Raw genomic sequence first — 20,934 nt, forward strand, 5'->3', positions numbered from 1 at the left:
TTACTGGACCCCTCAGTGGCATTCAGCATTATCGATCTCTCATTCTTCTTTAGTTGTCCTCTTCCCTTGGATTCCATCATACTGTATTCGTCTGTTTGTCTTTTCAAATTTTCCCCATCCTCTTTGCTGCTTCTTTCCCTTTTTTTTTTTTTTTTTTTTTGAGACGGAGTTTTACTCTTGTTACCCAGGCTGGAGTGCAATGCTGTGATCTAAGCTCACCACAACCTCTGGGTTCAAGTGATTCTCCTGCCTCAGCCTCCTGAGTAGCTGGGATTACAGGCATGCACCACCATGCCCCACTAATTTTGTATTTTTATTGTAGATGGGGTTTCTCCATGTTGGTCAGGCTGGTCTCAAACTCCTGTTTGACCTCAGGTGATCTGCCTGCCTTGGCTTCCCAAAGTGCTAGAATTGCAGGTGTGAGCCACCGCACCTGGCCTGGCCACTCCTTTTCATTCCGTTTGCAGAGTCAGCCTCCTCCACTTAGCAAGTAGGTGACCCTCCCACCAATCCACATCAAATTGTCTGCTAGCGTACTTCTATTTTTACTCCTGTTACCCTAGTCTGATAGACCATTATTTTTTGCCTGGACTACTGTAAAATTATGTTCAGCAAATATTGGTTGAGTAAATAAATGAATGGGGGTTTGATAGGAGTGTCTACAGAGGGGAAAGTTCTGTCCCAGCTTACCAATTTCAGGGCAAAGTAACCCTGAATAAGTGGCAGAGCTAGGGCTGAAAGCCCTTTTTACTAACTTCTTGAAATGGACCTTTGTTTTATCAACTGAAAAATGAGATAATTGGACTTGATGATTTTTATAACTTCTTCTATATTTCCAATAGTTTGTAATGTACACTACACAAACTCAGAAAGAACCATTCAAAAAACCCTCTCAACAAATGACAAAATAATTAGAATAGGCAGCCTTTATAATTAATTTTGCAAGGCTGTAGGTGAGACCATAAATTATTTAAATATATGAAACCTAGAGGAATGACAGAATCATGTTCCAAAAGGACATCAAGAGGTATGAATGTCGACTCAGCTCTAACAAGCTGAAGTTTAAGAGGTATAAGTGAAGTTCTAAACATTTGGGTCTCTCAAATGCAGTTATATAGGAATATAGAGAAGAGAGAGTTCAAGGGAACATGAGTTGTCTTTAAATATATGAAAGATAGCAAAGTGGATAAGGGGGTAAGACCTGTTCTGTTGGGTACCACGAGGACTACATCTGATGCCATAGAGGGATAGATTTCAGCCTCCTCAGAACTGTCTGAGGGCAGGTTCCCGTAGGGTAGGAGGAGATTTACTGTTGCTGTGGAGTTTGGACAGAGGAAGTGTTGTGAGGGATTCATGTATCAGATGGATGACAGGTCTAGGTGATCCTAAGGTTACTTTTACTCCTGAGACTGTAAAACTCTTGATAGTGAGTCCTCGGCTTGACCTGGCCTTCTGGCCTCAGCTGGTGCACCCATGTGTATTCCTTGGAATGGGAAGAATTAGAGATTATAGCCAACCAGGCTTCCCATGACTAGGAAAACTTTAATAACAAGAGTTCCGTTTTCTGATTTGGGAAGATGTAGTATTCTGTATTCTGATTTGGGAAAGTATCCCCATTTAACATATCAAGAAATGAGATCTAGAGCATGATGTAACTTGCTTAAGATCAGAGTTAGAAATAGAGCCTTGTCTTAAAAAAAAAAGCAATTGAGCTCAAATTCACCTACCATACAATTCCCTCATTTAAAATGTACAATTCAGTGGGTTTTAAAATATATTCAATTGCGCCTGCAAGCATCACTGAAATAAATTTTAGAAAATTTTATTTCATGCTGTAAAGAAATCCTATACCCACTGGGCACAGTGGCTCACGCCTGTAATCCCAGCACTTTGGGAGGCTGAGGCGGGCCGATCACCTGAGGTTGGGAGTTCAAGACCAGCCTGACCAACATAGAGAAACCTGTCTCTACTAAAAAGACAAAAATTAGCTGGGCATGGTGGCACATGCCTGTAATCCCAGCTACTCGGGAGGTTGAGGCAGGAGAATCGCTTGAATCTGGGAGGTGGAAGTTGTGGTGATTCAAGATCGCACCTTTGGTCTCCAGTCTGGGTAACAAGAATAAAACTCTGTCTCAAAAAAAAAAAAGAAAAGAAAGAAATCCTATACCTGCTAATGAAATGAGCAGTCTCTCACTAATATACTTTCTGTATTCCTAGATTTGCCTATTCTGGACATTTCGTATAAATAGAATCATATAATACGTGTTTTTTTTGTGACTTGCTTCTTTTACTTAACATAATGTTTGCAAGGTTCATCTGTGTCATAGCACGTATTTGCATGTCATTCCTTTTTATTGATGAATAATATTCCATCGCATGTTTACCCGTTTGTCAATTGTTTATGCATTTTGTTTATCCACTTATCATTTGGTGGACATTTGTGTTGCTCCTCCTTTTTGGCTATTATAAGTAATAATATTACAAACATTAAGGTATGAGTGTTTGAGTGGACATATGTTTTCATTTCTCTTGGGTAGAGAGAAATGAAATTCCACTTAGGAATAGAATTGATAGGTAATATGGTAGCTCAATGTTTAATCATTTGAAGAACTGCCTGACCCAGACTATTTTCTGCAGTGGCTGTACCATTTTACATTCCTGCCAGCAATATATGAATGTGCCCATTTCTCCACATCTCTACTCACACTTGTTATTACTGGTTTTAAAAAATGTGTTATTATAGCTATCCTAGTGGGTGCAAAGTATTATCCCATTATGGTTTTGATTTGAATTCCCCTGATGTCAAGCATCTTTTCATGTCACGATTGGCTATTTGTGTAGCTTTGGAGAAGTGTCTATTCAGATCCTTTGGCATTTTAAATTGGGTGATTTGTCATTTTATTGTTGAATTTTAGGAGTTCTTTATATGTTCTATATACTAGGCCCTTATCAGATACATGATTTGCATATATTTTCTCCCAATCCATGGATGTCTTTTTTACTTTCTTGGGAACCTCATCTTTTGAATCATAGTTTAAATCTCTTTCTGTTATATCATGAATATTTCAAGTGAGAGACCTTATAAAAATCCCCTCAGATGGAAACACACACACACACACACACACACACACACCCCACCACCACCACCATCACCATCATCATCATCATCATCATCCAGTTGCAAAGTATTCACCTCAAGTATGTTGTGTCTCCAACTCTTTGTGGCTGCTGTGGGCTTGTAATGGGCTAATAAGTTTAAAGCTGTAGGCCACTTCTTAAATCATCTAGTCTTTTTGGAGAGATAAATTGGATAACATGGCATGGTTTCAAAAGGCAAACAAACCTTGAGTCCTCGTATTTTCCAAATACAAAAGAGCTGAAGTTGCTGTATATGCCACTCAGAACTCCTTCTTTTCCAGGATTGCGAGGCCTGATGCTGTCGGTCATGCTGGCCTCTCTCATGAGCTCCCTGACCTCCATCTTCAACAGTGCCAGCACCCTCTTCACCATGGACATCTACACCAAGGTCCGCAAGGGAGCATCTGAGAAAGAGCTCATGATTGCTGGAAGGTAAATGTAGCTTCCCCCATGCACAAAAGCTTGAATGATCAGAGAGGTTCCATCTGTGCTACCCTTCAGGCTGGGGAAGGTTCACAGATGCCTGGGTAGAATGGGAATAATCTCCGTGGCTGGTTATATTTGCCATTCAGTGGCATTTAACTTTATTTATTGATTATTTTATTATTTTTAAATTTTTTATTTCCATACATTTTGGGAAACAGTGGTATTTGGTTATATGAGTAAGTTCTTTAGTGATATGTGAGATTTTGGTGCACTCATCACCTGAGCATTATACACTGAACCCAATTTGTAATCTTTTATCCCTTGCCCACCTGCCTTCCTTTCCCTACAAGTCCCTAAAGTCCATTGTATCATTCTTATGCCTCTGTATCCTCGTAGCTTAGCTCCCACTTAGGAGTGAGAACATATGATGTTTGGGTTTACATTCCTGAGTGACTCCACTTAGAATAATAGTCTCCAGTTTCATCCAGGTTTCTGTGAATGCCGTTAATTTGTTCCTTTTTATGGCTGAGTAGTATTCCATTGTATGTATCTATACACTATAATTTCTTTATCCACTTGTTAACTGATGGACATTGGGACTGGTTCCATAATTTTGCAGTTGCAAATTGTGCTGCTATAAACATGCATGTGCAAGTATCTGTTTTGTATAATGACTTCTTTTCCTCTGGGTAGATACCCAGTAGTGGGATTGCTGGATCAATTGGTAGTTCTACTCTTAGTTCTTTAAGGAATTTCCATACTGTTTTCCATAGTGGTTGTATTAGTTTACATTCCTACCAACAGAGTAATGGTGTTCCCTTTTCACCACATCCACACTAACATCTATTATTTTTTGATTTTTAAATTACGGGCATTCTTACAGGAGTAAGGTGATTATTTTTTTCTTGCTAATTTGTTTGAATTATTTGTAGATTCTGGATATTAGTCCTTTGTGGGAAGTATAGATTGTGAAGCTTTTTTCTCACTCTGTGGGCTGTCTGTTTACTCTGCTGACTGTTCCTTTTGCTGTGCAGAAGCTCTTTAGTTAAGTCCCACCTATTTATCTTTGTTTTTGTTGCATTTGGTTTTGGGTTCTTGGTCATGAAGTCTTTGCCTAAGCCAATGTCTAGAAGGTTTTTTCTGATGTTATCTTCTAGAGTTGTTACAGTTTCAGGTCTTAGATTTAAGTCCTTGATTTATCCCGAGTTGATTTTTGTATAAGGTGAGAGATGAGGATTCAGCTTTATTCTCCTGTATGTGGCTTGCCAATTATCCCAGCAGTATTTGTTGAATAGGGTGTCCTTTCCCCACTTTATATTTTTGTTTGCTTTGTCAAAGATTAGTTAGCTGTAAGTATTTGGGTTTATTTCTGGGTTCTCTATTCCGTTCCATTGGTCTCTGTGCCTATTTTTATATTAGTACTATGCTGTTTTGGTGACGCTGGCCTTGTAGTATAGTTTAAAGTCAGGTAATGTGATGCTTCCAGATTTGTTCTTTTTGCTTAGTCTTGGTTTGGCTATGTGGGCTCTTTTTTGGTTCCATATGAATTTGAGGATTGTTTGTACTAGTTTTGTGAAGAATAATGGTGGTATTTTGATGCAAATTGCATTGAATTTGTAGATTGCTTTTGGCAGTATGATCATTTTCACAATATTGATTCTACCCAGCCATGAGCATGGGATGTGTTTCCATTTGTTTGTGTCATCTATGATTTCTTTCAGCAGTGTTTGTAGTTTTCCTTGTAGAGGTCTTTCACCTCTTTGGTTAGGTATATTCCTAAGTCTTTTTTTTTTTTTTCTGCAGCTATTGTAAAAGGGGTTGAATTCTTGATTTTATTCTCAGCTTGGTCTCTGTTGGTGTATAGCAGAGCTACTGATTTGTATACATTAATTTTGTATCCTGAAACTTTGCTAAATTCATTTATCAGTTCTACGAGCATTTTGGAGAAGTCTTTAGGGTTTTCTAGGTATAGGATTGTATCATCAGCAAATAGCGACAGTTTGACTTTCTCTTTACCGATTTTGATGCCATTCATTTCTTTCTCTTGTTTAATTACTCTGGCTAGGACTTCTAGTACTATGTTGAATATGAGTGGGTGAAAGTGGGCATCCTTGTCTTGTTCCAGTTCTCAGAGGGAATGCTTTCCATTTTTCATCTTTTGGTATTATGTTGGCTGTGGGTCTGTCATAAATGGCTTTTATTACATTGAGGTATATCCCTTGTATGCTGATTTTGCTGAGGACTTTAATCATAAAGGGATGCTGGATTTTGCCAAATCCTTTTTTCTGTGTTTGTTGAGATGATCATGTGATTTTTGTTTTTAATTCTGTTTATGTGATATATCAAATTTACTGACTTGCATATGTTAAACCATCCCTGCATGCCTTGTATGAAACCCACTTGATCATGGTGTATTATCTTTTTGATATGTTGTCAGATTCAGTTAGCTAGTATTTTGTTAAGGGTTTTTACATCTATGTTCATCAGGGATATTGGTCTGTAGTTGTCTTCTTCTTCTTATATCTTTTCCTGGTTTTGGTATTAGGGTGATACCAGCTTCATAGAATGATTTAGGGAGGATTCCCTCTTTCTCTACCTTGTGGAATAGTGTTAATAGGATTGGTGCCAATTCTTCTTTGAATGTCTGGTAGAATTCAGCTGTGAATCCATCTGCTTCTGGACTTTTTTTTGTTGGTAATTTTAAAATTACCATTTCAACCTCACTGCTTGCTAATAGTCTGCTCAGGGTATCGAATTCTTCCTGATTTAAGCCAGGAGGGTTGTATCTCTCCACAAATTTATCCACCTCCTCTAGGTTTTCTGGTATATGCACATAAAGTTGTTCATAGTAGCCTTGAATTATCTTTTGTATTTTTGCGGTGTTGGTTGTACTATCTTCTGTTTCATTTCTAATTGTGCTTATTTGGATTTTCTCTCTTCTTTTCTTGGTTAATCTTCTGAGTGGTCTATGAATTTTATTTATCTTTTCAAAGAACCACTTTTTGCTTCATTTATCTTTCATATTTTTTTGTTTTGTTTTGTTTCACTTTCATTTAACTGCCCTTGGTTATTTCCTTTCTTCTCCTGGGTTTGGGTTGGTTTGTTCTTGTTCCTCTAGTTCCTTGAGGTGTGACCTGAGATTGTCTATTGTGCTCTTTAAGACTTTTTGATGTAGGCATTTAGGGCTATGAACTTTCCTCTTAGCACTGCCTTTGCTGTATCCAGAGGTTTTGATAGGTTGTGTCACTATTATCATTCAATTCAAACAATTTTTAAATTTCCATCTTGATTTCATTGTTGACTCAATGATCATTCAGGAGCAGGTTATTTAATTTCCATGTATTTGCATGCTTTTGAAGCTTCCCTTTGAAGTTGATTTCCAGTTTTATTTCACTGTGGTCTGAGAGAGTACTTGATATAATTTCAATTTTCTTGCATTCATTGAGACTTGTTTTGTGTCCTCTCATATGGTCTGTCTCAGAGAATGTTCCATGCACTGATGAATAGAATGTATATTCTGTGGTTGATGGGTAGAATGTTCCATAAACATCTGTTAAGTTCATTTGTTCCAGGGTATAGTTTAAATCCATTGTTTCTTTGTTGACTTTCTGTCTTGATGATCTGTCTAGTGGTGTCAGTGGATTATTGAAATCCTCCACTATGATTGTGTTGCTGTCTATCTTATTTCTTAAGTCTAGTAGTGACTGTTTTATACATTTGGGAGCTCCAGTGTTAGGTGCATACATTTAGGATTGTGTTATTTTCCTGTTGGACAAGGCCTTTTATCATTATATAATGTTCCTCTTTGTCTTTTTTAACTGCTCTTGCTTTAAAGTTTCTTTTGTAACTTTAAAGAATATAAGAATACCTACTCCTGCTCGCTTTTGTTGTCCATTTGCATGGATGTCTTTTTCAACCCTTTAACCTTAAGTTCACGTGAGTCCTTATGTGTTAGGTGAGTCTCTTGAAGGCAGCAGATACTTGGTTGATAAATTCTTATCCATTCTGCAATTCCGTATCTTTTAATTGAAACATTTAGGCCATACATTCAATGTTAGTATTGAGATATGAGGTACTATTTCATTCATTGTGCTATTTATTAAAATACTTCTTCCATAATAGTGACCTTCAGATTCCCCAGTGAGGGTCTGTGTTTGGGGACAGATGATCCCCCATTCCCACTTTCACAGTTTGGGCACTCACAGCATGTGGGCTGTCTCCCAGATCCTGCAGGAGCAATCTGCTTCCTTCAGAGGGTGTGTGGATCCTCTTGGCTTTCCTGGTATGTTCCTGCAGTAGTTCTTAGAGCAAAAGTTCATAATGTGAGTCTCTGCATGCTGCTCTGTCCATCTGAGTGGGAGCTGCAATTTCATCCTGCCTCCTATCTGCCATTTTTTCTAGGTCCTCTAGTGGCATTTAACTTTAAATTGTAGATCATTGAACAATGCCTCTCTGGAGTTAGAAGGGACAAAAGAGACACCCAATTTACCCCCCAGGCTGTCATTTGGGTTGAAGCTCATCCTGCCTAAATCCAAACAGTCTGGACAGTGTCAGAGACAGGATTAGAATCTGCAGCCAACTGAACCCTGTCCAAGTCTCTTCATACTGCCCCACACTGTCCTCCTCAGTGCTCCCCACTGCATCTCTCCACACTGGTCATCTTTGAGGCCCCCGTGCCTCTGATGCCTCAATCCCTTGATGCAACATTTTGCAGAACCATCGTGAAGGTTCAATTGTGCTTGTGAATATACTCTGTAAAGTCTAAAACACCAAGTGCTGTGCACATTTCTTGTTGTCAAATGGGCTAATAGATGCAATAGGGTTTTGAAAGCATTAAAGTATCAACACCTGGGTCAGGTGTGTCCATTAATATGATTATCCATGGAGCAGATGCTCTGGAGAGAGGATCAACAGGAGCTTTGCTTCTTTTTCTATGGGGCTAAGGGAGGTCAGCCTCCTTAGGGCAGGTAGAACAAGTCCCTGGGATGTCAGTCAAGGGAAAGTTTCCTAGTGAGTGCAGGAGGGCTATGGGCTGCTACCTCATAGGTCTCATTTTCAAGATTGAAATGAAAGAAGAAAAGGAAACATGGTGCGCCACTTTCAACTGACAAGATACCTGGCACCCAAAGGAGATCTGACTGTGCCAGAGGATCTTACTCTGGGCCATAGAAAGTAGCACTGTTACCTTGATTGATTTTTCCTTAGAAAGGCACTAACTGACTTTTTCAGTTATATATGTGGCTCAAATGCAAAATGCTAAAGAAAATTATTTTGTTGCCTTGTATAGGGATGGTTCCCATGACCCTGAGACTATGTTGGGATTCACATTTTTGTGTGTTCTATAACTACTGCCCTGAGGCCTGTCCCAGCCCTGGATGAGCCCACAGTGATGTGAAACGATTTCAAACTCTGCTGTGGGGAGTGTAAGAACAACCAGGGTCTCAGATAAGGTAGTGATGAGTGTGGCATGCTGTGGTTGGGAAAAGCTCCTGGGGGAGGGAGAACCTGAGCTGAGTCCATAATGGTGGGTGGGATATGGAAAAGGGGGACAGTGGAAAGGCATTTCAGAGGGAGAAATGTGTAAGTGAAAACATTGCTTTGTGGAGGTCAGTTTAAGATGCAGGTAAGTGAGAGTGGGAATCACAATCATCTTTCTAATTCAATCAAGAGTGCAAGTAAGAAGAGCTTGCAAGGACATCTCCAGTCTTTTCAGGACTTGAAGTGAAACTCAGTGGGAGGAGAGATGGAAACACCTGGTAGTGTTTCTTCCTATCTAGACCATTCCTTTATAAAATCATCTTGCCTAGTGTTATTATTAATAACTTCATCATTAAGAAGAAAGAGAAGATAGAAGAAGAAGGAGGAAAAGAAGAAAATAATAATAGTTTTTACTGTTTATTGAGTGCCTGCTATTTGCAAGGTTAGTTAACTATCACTTAGATTAGTTTTATTATCACTATTTCTTATTCCCACCTTGCAAGATCAGTCCTATTCCAAGTATACAGATGAAGAACTTGAGACTCAGAGAGGTTAAGAAACATCTCCTATGTCACACAGAAATAATAAGAATTTGAATCCAGGACTATCAGCCTCCAAAATTCATACCTTGTTCCCATACTCTATTGCCTCTCAGAATGAGATTCTCTTATGGTGGTGAGTAGGCCTAAGCTATTATTGAAAGTCAAGTGTGTTTCACTAATTCATGAATGACTTTCCTATAGGCAAAAAATGCTTCAAGCATACATTTGCTAATTATTTTTTCTTTTCTTTTCTTTCTTTTTTTTTTTTTTTTGAGACACAGTCTCGCCCTGTCACCCTGGCTGGAGTGCAATGGCATGACCTTGGGCTCACTGCAACCTCTGCCTCCCAGATTCAAAAAATTCTCCTGCCTCAGCCTCCCTAGTAGCTGGGATTGCAGGCACATGCCACCATGCCCAGCTAATATTTTGTATCTTTAGTAGAGACGGAGTTTTACCATGTTGGCCAGGCTGGTCTCAAATTCGTAACCTCGTGATTGACCCGCCTCATCCTCCCAAAGTGCTGGGATTACAGGCGTGAACCACCGCGCCCAGCCTGCTAATTATTTTTTCATGCTGTGGTCATATTTCCTGCTGGTAGTGGTGCTGGTGGTAGTGTGTGTATGTATGTATGTATGCATGTATATATATAATATATGGTAATGTATACTCATGTAGAGTTACTTATTGACACTTTGTTGTGGGGGCTTTAATTTCAGGTTGTTTATCCTAGTGCTGATTGGAATCAGCATTGCCTGGGTACCCATTGTGCAATCAGCACAAAGTGGGCAGCTCTTCGATTACATCCAGTCCATCACCAGTTATTTGGGACCACCCATTGCAGCTGTCTTCCTGCTTGGTATTTTCTGGAAGAGAGTCAATGAGCCAGTAAGTATCATCTAGGCATGTCCAGAAAAGTCATTCTGGCATAGAAGTTTCCCTGTGGGTTTGCATATTCTCTATGGGAGGGATTCTATTTCCCAGAGATCTTGAGCAGACATCTATGTACTGCTGAGGGTTTGTAGGGAAAGCCTCCAGGGACCATGGGGCTCTCTGTTGGAGTGAGCTCCTTGGGAGTTGGTATGGGGGTTCGCATTCTCTCTGTCTCCTCTGTCCAAGATTAGATTTTCTTAATTTTTTTTTTGTTTAAATAGAGATGAGGTCTCACTATGTTACCCAGGCTGGTCTTGAACTCCTGAGCTCAGGTGATCCTCCCACCTCAGCCTCCCAAAGTGCTAGAATTATAGGCCAAGATTAGATTTTTCTATCTAATATTGGTGATTTTGACCTGACTGCATGACACTCCCTAGGAAATTTGTAGCCCCTAGGTGAGCAAGAGAAAGTCCTAGCACAAGGTACCTCCAGTGCTGTACTGTGAACTCGGTTTTCCAGCCAGCACCTCTCAGGGCTGAGTGAAGACAAAGTCCTGGTGCTCAAGCAGTTTATACATAAAACAAAGTGCAAAACAAGTAAGGGATATAATGCAGCACGTAATATGAGCAGGAAGGGATTTAGGAAAGGCTTTATCAGCAGGGGCTGAAACTGTCAGGGAAGGCCTCTTGGAGCAGCTGGAGCTGGAAGGATTTGAAGTTGGATTGGGAAGACATGGCATTCAAGTCAGAGAACAGCACTGTCCAGAACTTTTAGGCAGAAGTAGAAGGATAGGAGTGAGGTTGAAGGACTTGTATGGAATCTCACCTGGCTCATGGGGAGTTTGTGAATGTGAAAGATGGAAGACGTGACTGGAAAGGTAGGTCAGGGTTTCATTAAGAGTGACCCCTTTGGTGGAATCTTTAGGTTTTTCTAAATATGAGATCATATCATTTGTAAATGAGGCCAGTTTGTCTTCTTCTTTTCCCATTTGGATGCCCTTTATTTTTTCTCTTGCCTAATTGCTCTGTCTAGGACTTCCAGTACTATGTTGAATGAAAGTGAAAGTGGGTATCCCTTTCTTTTTCCAGATCTTAGAGGAATGTCTTTCAATTTTTCCTCATTCAGTATGATGTTAGCTGTAAGTTTGTCATATATAGCTTATAGTCTTTATTGTTTTTGAGGTATGTTACTTCTGTACTTAATTTGTTGAGAGTTTTTATTATGAAAAATTTTGAATTAAAAAAATTATTTCATGGCAAATTTATTGATTTTTTTTGAGATGGGAATCTCACTGTGTTGTAAGGCTAGTCTCAAACTTCTGAGCTCAAGTAATCCCTTCTGCCTCAGCCTCCAAAGTAGGGAGGACTTCAGGCACACTGTGCCCAGCTAAGAAATTTTTTTTTTTAGTGAAATAGTGTATGGGGGATGAATAGGGAACACATTTTTTCTTTTTCCTTATTCATTTCTTCATCTAGAAGTCACTTGCAGATGCCAGCATAAGGTAAGGCACTAGCAACAAAGTGAATGAAATCTGCTTCCTTCCCTGGGCAACCCCCTAGTTCAGACTGGGAGACAGAGAACTGAATGAGTGATTCCATGGCAGTGGGGTTGGTGCTGGCCTGGATCTGTGTCCACGGTGCTGTGACCACAGCAAGAAAGGGTGCACCCACCTTGTGTAGCTTGTTCTATTTAAGCTAGAATGAGGTTACCAGGAAGAGATGAGCCCATATTCTCCCAGATAGAATGACCTATATACAAAGACCTGGAGACAAAAACACATGCCATGTGTAGGGGATAGGTGATAATTTAATACACTTGGAATAGAAAGTATAGGGGTACCAATGACTAGCAAAGAGTCTGACCAGCACCTGATAAAACTATCAAAGCAGCCGGGTGCAGTGGCTCATGCTTGTAATCCCAGCACTTTGGGAGGCCAAGGCAGGTGGATCATGAGATCAGGAGTTCAAGACCAGCCTGGCCAACATGGTGAAACCCCATCTCTACTAAAAATAGAAAAATTAGCTGGGCATGGTTGCAGGTGCCTGTAATTCCAGCTACTTGGGAGGCTGTGGCAGGAGAATTACTTGAACCCAGGAGGCAGAGGTTGCATTGAGCTAAGATCGTGCCACTGGACTCCAGCCTGGGTGATAGAGTGAGACTCTGTCTCAAAAAACAAACAAACAAACAAAAAACACACAAAAAACATGAAAGCTCTTTTGGGCCACCCATCTAAGAACACATTCTACTTTGTCACTGGCCTGCCAGACTTAAACCTAGGTGAGGACTTACCGAAAGGAAAGATAAAAAGGAAAAAGGAAGGAGGGAAGGAAGGAAAGAGTTTAAAAAAAAACCCAAAAAAACCAAAACTGAAAAATTGTCCCCTCATGTTTCTGGTCTTTTAAAAGTCCTCCATATTTCTAATATGCAAATCCAAAATTTAATGTAAAAACACAGCATAATTTTATGTTCTCAAACTAAAAATAGTTTATAAAATAATCTACAAAGGGGGCTGAAAAAGTGTTATTTATATTTTGATGGATAAGTTTAAGTTTCTTTTTCCTTCATCTTTCAAAGACTTAATTTCTTTTCCCATGTCCTTGTGAAATACAAATTACCTCACAAGTAATTACTTTTTATCTGAATATGCATAAATCTGGAGATTCATGTTGACAGTAGCTGCAGGTAGAGAGGCTCAAATTATTTTTCAAGATAAAGGTAATTTTTGGAATCAAGCCTGTAGGTTGACACTCTATTCCAGTTATTAGACACTGTTACCCCATTATGTTATGGCTCCTTGTTTAATGATTGATGTGAAATCATGTTGCTGAAACATGATAGACAGATACACTGAAGGTCTTGCATAACAGTCCTTGCCATATTCTGAGCTCCAGCGTTCTGGGTTCAGGCAGCCTGGAGCTACCACTTCTCCTACCTCTATTCCTTTGCCTCTGCCTGTGCCGCCCCCAAGAATGTTAGAAAGACCATCTGTTTTGTGTGTTCAGCATGAGCTAACCCAGGGTTTTCTTTTATAGGGAGCCTTTTGGGCACTGATCCTAGGATTTCTGATTGGGGTTTCACGTATGATTACTGAGTTTGCCTATGGAACCGGGAGCTGCATGGAGCCTAGCAACTGTCCCACGATTATCTGTGGGGTGCACTACTTGTACTTTGCTATTATCCTCTTTGTCATTTCTGTCATCAGTATCGTGGTCGTCTCCCTCCTCACCAAGCCCATTCCAGATGTGCATGTGAGTATCCATTTAGGGGATCTGTCCTTGTTTTGTGTTCATGCTGCAATGTTCTTTAATTTTTTAAAAATTTTTCATTATTATGGGTACATAATAGTTGTATATAATTATGGGGTACATGTAATATTTTGATACAGACATATAATGATGAAATCAGGGTAATTTGGGTGTCCACTGCCTCAAGGATTTATTATTTATTTGTGTTAGGAACATTCCAATTCCACTCTTAGTTATTTTAAAATATAGAATATGGTGACTCATGCTTGTAATCCCAGCACTTTGGGAGGCCAAGGTGGGACGATCGCTTGAGTCCAGTAGTTTGGGATCAACCTGACAAATAGTGAGACTCTGTCTTTAAATTATATATGTGTATATATATATAATAAATTATTATTTTATAATAATTTTATAATATATATAAAATAAATTAATATTAAGCATAGCCACCTTATTGTGCTACCAAATACTAGATCTTAATTCATTCTAACTGTGTTTTTGCACCCATTAACCATCTCCACTCTGTCCTCCATCCCTTGCTACCCTTCCTAGGCTCTGGTAACCGTCAATCTACTCTTTATCTCAATGAGTTCAGTTTTTAAAACTTTTAGCTTCCATATATGAGTGAGAACATGAGAAATTTGTCTTTGTGTGGCTGGCTTATTTCACTTAACATAGTGGCTTCCAGTTCCATACATGTTGTTGCAAATGACAGGATTGCATTCTTTTTATGGCGGAATAATACTCTATTGTGTATTTGTACCACATTTTGTTTCTTTTTTTTGTTTTTTTTTTGAGACAGAGTCTTGCTCTGTTGCCAGGCTGGAGTGCAGTGGCACAATCTCGGCTCACTGCCACCTCCATCTCCCGGGTTCAAGCAATTCTCCTGCCTCAGCCTCCCGAGTAGCTGGGACTACAGGCACGTGCCACCATGCTCAGCTAATTTTTGCATTTTTTAGTAAAGACGGGGTTTCATCATAGTCTCGATCCCTTGAGCTTGTGATTCGCCCACCTCAGCCTCCCAAAGTACTGGGATTACAGGCGCGACCCACCACGCTCGGCCTGTACTACATTTTCTTTATCCATTCATTTGTCAATGGACACTTAGATTGATTCCACATCTTGGCTATTGTGAATAGTGCTGCAGTAAATATGGGAGTACAGATATCTCTTTGATATACTGGTTTACTTTCTTTTTGGATATATATCCAGTAGTAGAATTGCTGGATATATATGGTAGCTCTATTTTTAGTATTTTGAGGAACTTCCATAGTGTTCTTCATTGTAGCTGTACTAATTTACATTCCCAGCAACAGGGTTTGAGCTGTACTAATTTACATTCCCAGCAACAGGGTTTCCCTTTCTCCCCATCCTCACCAGCATTCATTATTGCCTGTCTTTTTGGTAAAAGCCATTTTAAATGGGATGAGATGATATCTCATTATTGTTTGATTTGCATTTCTCTGTTGATTAGCGATGTTGATGTGCCACAACATGCTTGGTTGGCCTCAGCAAAATTATATATCTTACATTCACATAACTTGCCATTGGTTTCATGTGGAAGGGTACATGCCAGGAAACATGGTGTGCCAACAGGCTGATATCAAGCCCATGTCTTTAGTGGGAGTCCTCACAGTTGTCTACGCTTTATTCCAGAGCTTATTCTCTGAAACCTACTTCCCAAGTGACAGCTCAGGTGCACAAGATCATGTGGGTGGGACAGAGCTACCTGGCTTAGAAGCCTATGTTACAAATAGAAACTGATATTTCTTGTAACTGTCCCATGGTCAAAGATTTTAAAGGTCCCAGCAAAGAACATACCTAGTTGCAAGAATCAGTCTACTCAGGGAAATCTAAAATATAGTTTTCCTCTTGATTTTTTTCTAAATTAATCCACCATAAATTGACCATAGGATGTCAAACATTTCTAACAATATCAAAGTCTAATTGATTCAAGACTTCAAAAGTTGCAGTTACTCTTCTTTAACTCTAGATGCCCCCATTGGTTTAGAATTTATTCATAGCTCTCCTAATTTAGATAAAGATGGCCAATTACAAGTCATTTTTATTAATAGTCTGGTAATTCAACACAGATTTCCAGGTTTCCAAGAGAACAGAGCCAGAAAGTTAACCCAAGGTCATATTTATTTCTAGAGAAACAAAGAAGGATTTTGTTAATCCTTTACTTTACTCATGCATACACATAAAAGGGCTTATGGAATTCCTAAGAGATCTTCAACTTCATTGCCAAAATTTTAAGAGCAGTGACAAACCTTAATGTCAAACAAGGACTACTTTTATAGGGGCAGAACTGCATCACATCCATTGGCTGGACCTGCCACAGGCTTTCTTTGTGTTGTATCAACTGCTGCCTCATGTCTCAAGTCTTTGAAAGTATCACAGTCCCAAACACATTTCTAGTTCATGCCTTGGACCAAGTTCATGCTCTAGATCAAGTTTTTGGTTCATGCTCTTGACTATATCAATAGAAACTGTGTCCCCAGCTCTACCATATTCTATTATGGCTCATTATTCTAGATTCTTATTCCCATAATGTGACATAGTAAAAAAATCTGAACTTAAACTCCTGACCTGGACAATGGCTGTCTTTGTTGCTTCCTACTGCCAGTGCTAAAAGGAACAAATTTATTTATCACACACACATAAAAGAGTTCATTCAACAAATATTTCTATATGAGGCAGCCTTTTGGCTCTGAATATGCACGTACCATAGAGGCTAGTGTATATATGTATATTACTTTCATCTAAGTTACCAATGTTTTTAGAGATAATATTGTGGATGGGAATTGTTATGTATGTCCTTGTTGGTACTGAGAGGCCACATTCTCTTCCCTTCCTTGATGCATATCTCCTTGCTCCCCTAACTTCTTGTCCCAAGATGCTATTTGGATCTTTCTGTTGACCTGCTCTGCCTTTTCTGCAGCTGTACCGTCTGTGTTGGAGTCTGCGCAACAGCAAAGAGGAGCGTATTGACCTGGATGCGGAAGAGGAGAACATCAAAGAAGACCCTAAGGAGACCATTGAAATAGGTGATTTATGACCCAGAGCAGATTACCCAAACCATTAAAGTTACTTCTACATGATAACTTTACTGAAGCCTTCTCTAAATGACCTTATCAGAGCTCAGATGTCTCCCTTCCAGGGTAGTGAGGAGCAGAGTGGGGATGAAATGGATAAGTGGTTTGGGGGAAGTTTACTCTGAGTTCAAGGGGAGGAAAGGGTACAGAATCATTCTGGCTCCCTCACCCTTCATATTTAAAAAACTTTTGTGGTACATAGTAAGTTTATATATTTATGAGGTACCTGAGATGTTTTGATACAGGTATGCAATGTGAAATAAGCACATCATGGAGAATGGGGTATCCATCCCCTCACGCATTTATCCTTTGAGTTGCAAACAATCCAGTTGCACTCTTAATTTTAGAATGTACAATTATTATTGACTATAGTCATCCTTTTGTGCTATCAAACAGTAGATCTTAGTCATTCTTTCTATTTTTTTGTACCCATTAACCATCCCTACCCCATCCCCACACCCCCACTACCCTTCCCAGCCTCTGGTAACCATCTTTCTGCTCTCTATGTCCATAAGTTCAATTGTTTTGATTTTTAGATCTCACAAATAAGTAAGAACATGAGATGTTTGTCTTACTGTGACTGGCTTATTTCACTTAACATAATGATCTCCAGTTCCATCCATGTTGTTGTAAATGACAGGGTCTCATTCTTTCTTTATGTCTGAATAGTACTCCATTGTGTATATGTACCTATTTTCTTCATTCATTCATCTGTTAATGGACATTTAGGTTGGTTCCAAATCTTAGCCATTGTAAATAGCGTTGTAACAAACATGGGACTGCAGATATCTCTTCAATATACTAATTTCCTTTCTTTTGGGTATATACCCAGCAGTGGGATTGCCGAATCATATGGTAGCTCTATTTTTAGTTTTTTGAGGAACCTCCAAACTGTTCTCCATACTGTTGGTGGTCATACTAACTTTCATTCCCACCAACAGTGTACAAGGGTTCCCCTTTTCTCCACATCCTCATTAGCATTTATTATTGCCCATCTTTTGGGTGTAATCCATTTTAACTGTGATGAGATGATATATCATTGTAGTTTTGATTGCATTTCTATGATTAATGATGTTGAGCACCTTTTTATGTACCTGTCTGCCATTTATATATCGTCTTTTGAGAAATGTCTATTCAAACCTTTTGACCATTTTTGATTGGATTCTCACCCCTCATATTTGACAGTGCTCAGTCAGTAAGTGGTTGAGGAATTTGCCACCCTGTCTTGATTTGGGGAATGGCTGGGGATAAGAGAAGAGTTGGGGCTGGGTGTGGTGGCTCACACCTGTAATGCCAACACTTTGGGAGGCCGAGGTGGGTAGATCACTAGGTCAGGAGTTTGAGACCAGCGTGGCTAACATGGTGAAACCCTGTCTCTACTAAAAATACAAAAAATTAGCTGGGCATAGTGGCACCTGCCTGTAGTCCCAGCTACTCAAGAGGCTGAGGCAGGAGAATTGCTTTAACCCAGGAGGAAGAGGTTGCAGTGAGCTGAGATCGCACCATTGCACTCCAACCTGGGCAACAGAGCAAGACTCCATCTCAAAAAAAGGAAAAAAGAAGAAGAAAAAAGAGTTTGAGTTCTTTTGACATAGAGGACAGATGAAACCAAGGGTATGGTCAATTCTAGTGACATCAAGATGAGGAGATAGAGGCCCTTGGGATCTTATGTCATACTGGCTTACAATATCAAATGTAGAAAATCCAGTTTCTCAGGAAGACCAATGAAATAATGCTTAGTCAGTGCCCAAAGACTTATCCTCTAAGTTAATGCTTTCTTCTACTTCAGTATTGTAACCTTCCTCTCTACATGGGGGACTTGCACATGTGGAGGATGGTTGTGGAGGTGTGTGGTGTGCAGAGATATGGGGGCTCAAGGTCATACGTGCTTTACCTGGTACTGGGCTGGAGGCTTCATCATCACTCCATCTGAAGGAGAGCACAGGTGTAGCTCAGAACAAGTTCTGAATCTGGCCATCACAAACATCATAGAATTCTAACTCAGGAAAGAGCCCTAGAGATCATTTGGTCTTATCACCTCATTTTATAGACATGTAAATTGAAGCTTAGGGAGGGAGAGGCTGTGCCTAAGTTCTCAGCTTTGCTACAGTCTGCTCTTGATCTTTGAGGACCTTTCAATTCTAAAACCTGTGACTGCAAATACCGGAGGGAGTGTGGAGCCACAGCAGCTGGCCATGGTGCTGAAAACACTCAGCCCCTTCCTGCTTCCCCAGAGCAGGCAGGCAGGAACGTGCCCTCTACTTCTACTTCCAAAAATGTCTCCACACTGTGTGAGAATATCATAGATTTTAAAGGGTTAGATTTTAAACGGATTAGGAGTATTTTGAGTATCAAAGGTCTTATTGTGGAAGAAGATATTATTTTTATGCCAGAAGGCAGACTTAACACTGGTGGGTGAAAAGAATTCATCCAATTTTAACTCAGAGTAAGGAGGCAGAACAGTGCAGAGATGGTTTCTGAGATTTGGAATCAGGAAGAAATGGGATTGAAACATGAATTCTCTTCCTACTATACTGGGAAAGTGATTCCATTGTTCTAAAGCTCAGATTCTTCACATAAAAGTATTCTAAATGAAAACCCATACCTCTTATACTCTGCTATAAGAATTGGCTATAATTATCACCATCATGATTGCTTTGAAGGAATAGTTTTCTAATTGAGTTGGTCTGGACGGGGATGAGCAGTATGTATACATTTGTCAAGGATTCTATAGAGGGAACATCCATACTGGCTAGAGAATTGATTTGGTACCTCTGAAGTTCATGGCAGCACTCAAATTCTGTCATATTTTCATGAACTTAGGTTGAAATCAGACTGAACATCCTGTCCTATTAAAGTACAATAAACTAAACTCTCTTGAGGGCTTTTACAGACCATGGGTGTCACACTCACCATTCTCTAGGAAACATCAACACAAGGAAGCTTTTCAGGTGCATCATTGTCCCCATATCATCACCACCACCACCACTACCATCATCATTGATAATGATATGATCGTCACATATTTTAATTATAAACACTTTAGCGATTCATTTCAGCACTGCATCATCCTCTTAAGGCAGATAATACAAGTACAATTCTTCCAATTTTCCTTCCCTCCCCAAACAGGAAAATGAGACAGAGAATTTCCTAAGGCCATTCAAGTTTTTGTTGACCCAGAAAGCCATGTATTTCTCACTTGAGCTGGTCAGGGATCCTAGCTTCTTACTCCTTCTTCCTCATTCTGCTATTCTGGTGGAGTGAGTCAAAAGGGAGAGATGTGAGTATGTGAGAGAAAGGAGAGAATATAAAGAGACTTACACCTCTTGACATCTACTGTGTCAAGGGGCACAGTTTAGGAGTATTTTGAGTGTGGAAGAGGCTCTACCACAATAAGAGAGGCTCCACCACAATAAGAAGTAGAAGCTCTCTCATTAAATCATTAAATTCTTCATTTATACAATGAAGAAGCTATTATTTATCCAATTCTATTCCTGAAGATAAGGGATGTGAATTAACAATACCATAAAGCTAGGTTTTGGTCCCAACTCTAACACATGTGTGAACTTGGTCACTGAGATTCTTTCTGATTCTAAAATTCTGTGATGTTTTAAAGCTAAAATTCTGTGAGGCTGGGCATGGTGGCCCACATCTGTAATTTCAACATTTTGGAAGGCCAAGGTGGGAAGATTGCTTTAGTCCAGGAATTCAAGACCAGTCTGGGCAACATAGTGAGACCCTGACTCCACAAAAAAAATAAAAAAATTAGCTGGGCATGGTGGCATGCACCTATAGTCCCAGCTTAGCTACTAAGAAGGCCAAGGTCAGGGGATCATTTGGCTCAGGAGTTCATGGCTGCAGTGAGCTATGATAACCACTACTGCACTCCAGTCTGGGCAACAGAGCAAAACTCTGTCTCTTAAAAAATAAAGATAAAATTGAGTGACTTGTAAAATTAGGAAAATGCTTTGCAGGGTCTGTGACTGTGGTGCTGAAAGCACAATGGGCTTGATCTCTTATCTAGTGAGTGGCAGAGTGGGCATTTGAAACCAGGTTTGTGTACCTCCAGGGCCATGCCTGGGCTCAGTTCCCTTGGCGGGCATCCGAGTTAAGTATCAGGGCCATGTGTGGATGGTT

At 39.8% G+C, this 20,934-nt stretch overlaps 1 protein-coding gene across 1 annotated transcript in view; it reads left to right on the forward strand.

The window, feature by feature from the left end:
* Nucleotides 1-20,934, forward strand: part of SLC5A1 (solute carrier family 5 member 1) — a 73,322-nt gene that overhangs the window by 47,547 nt on the left and 4,841 nt on the right. Inside the window, exons 11-14 of the mRNA XM_012442118.2 lie at nucleotides 3,420-3,570; nucleotides 10,301-10,469; nucleotides 13,487-13,702; nucleotides 16,644-16,749. Coding sequence (XP_012297541.1) covers nucleotides 3,420-3,570; nucleotides 10,301-10,469; nucleotides 13,487-13,702; nucleotides 16,644-16,749 — 642 coding nt within the window. The remainder of the gene's footprint in view (nucleotides 1-3,419; nucleotides 3,571-10,300; nucleotides 10,470-13,486; nucleotides 13,703-16,643; nucleotides 16,750-20,934) is intronic.

The sequence above is a fragment of the Aotus nancymaae genome, unplaced genomic scaffold (genome assembly GCF_030222135.1).
Source record: "Aotus nancymaae isolate 86718 unplaced genomic scaffold, 86718_ANA_hifiasm-v0.15.2.pri h1tg000076l, whole genome shotgun sequence".
Taxonomy (NCBI): domain Eukaryota; kingdom Metazoa; phylum Chordata; class Mammalia; order Primates; family Aotidae; genus Aotus; species Aotus nancymaae.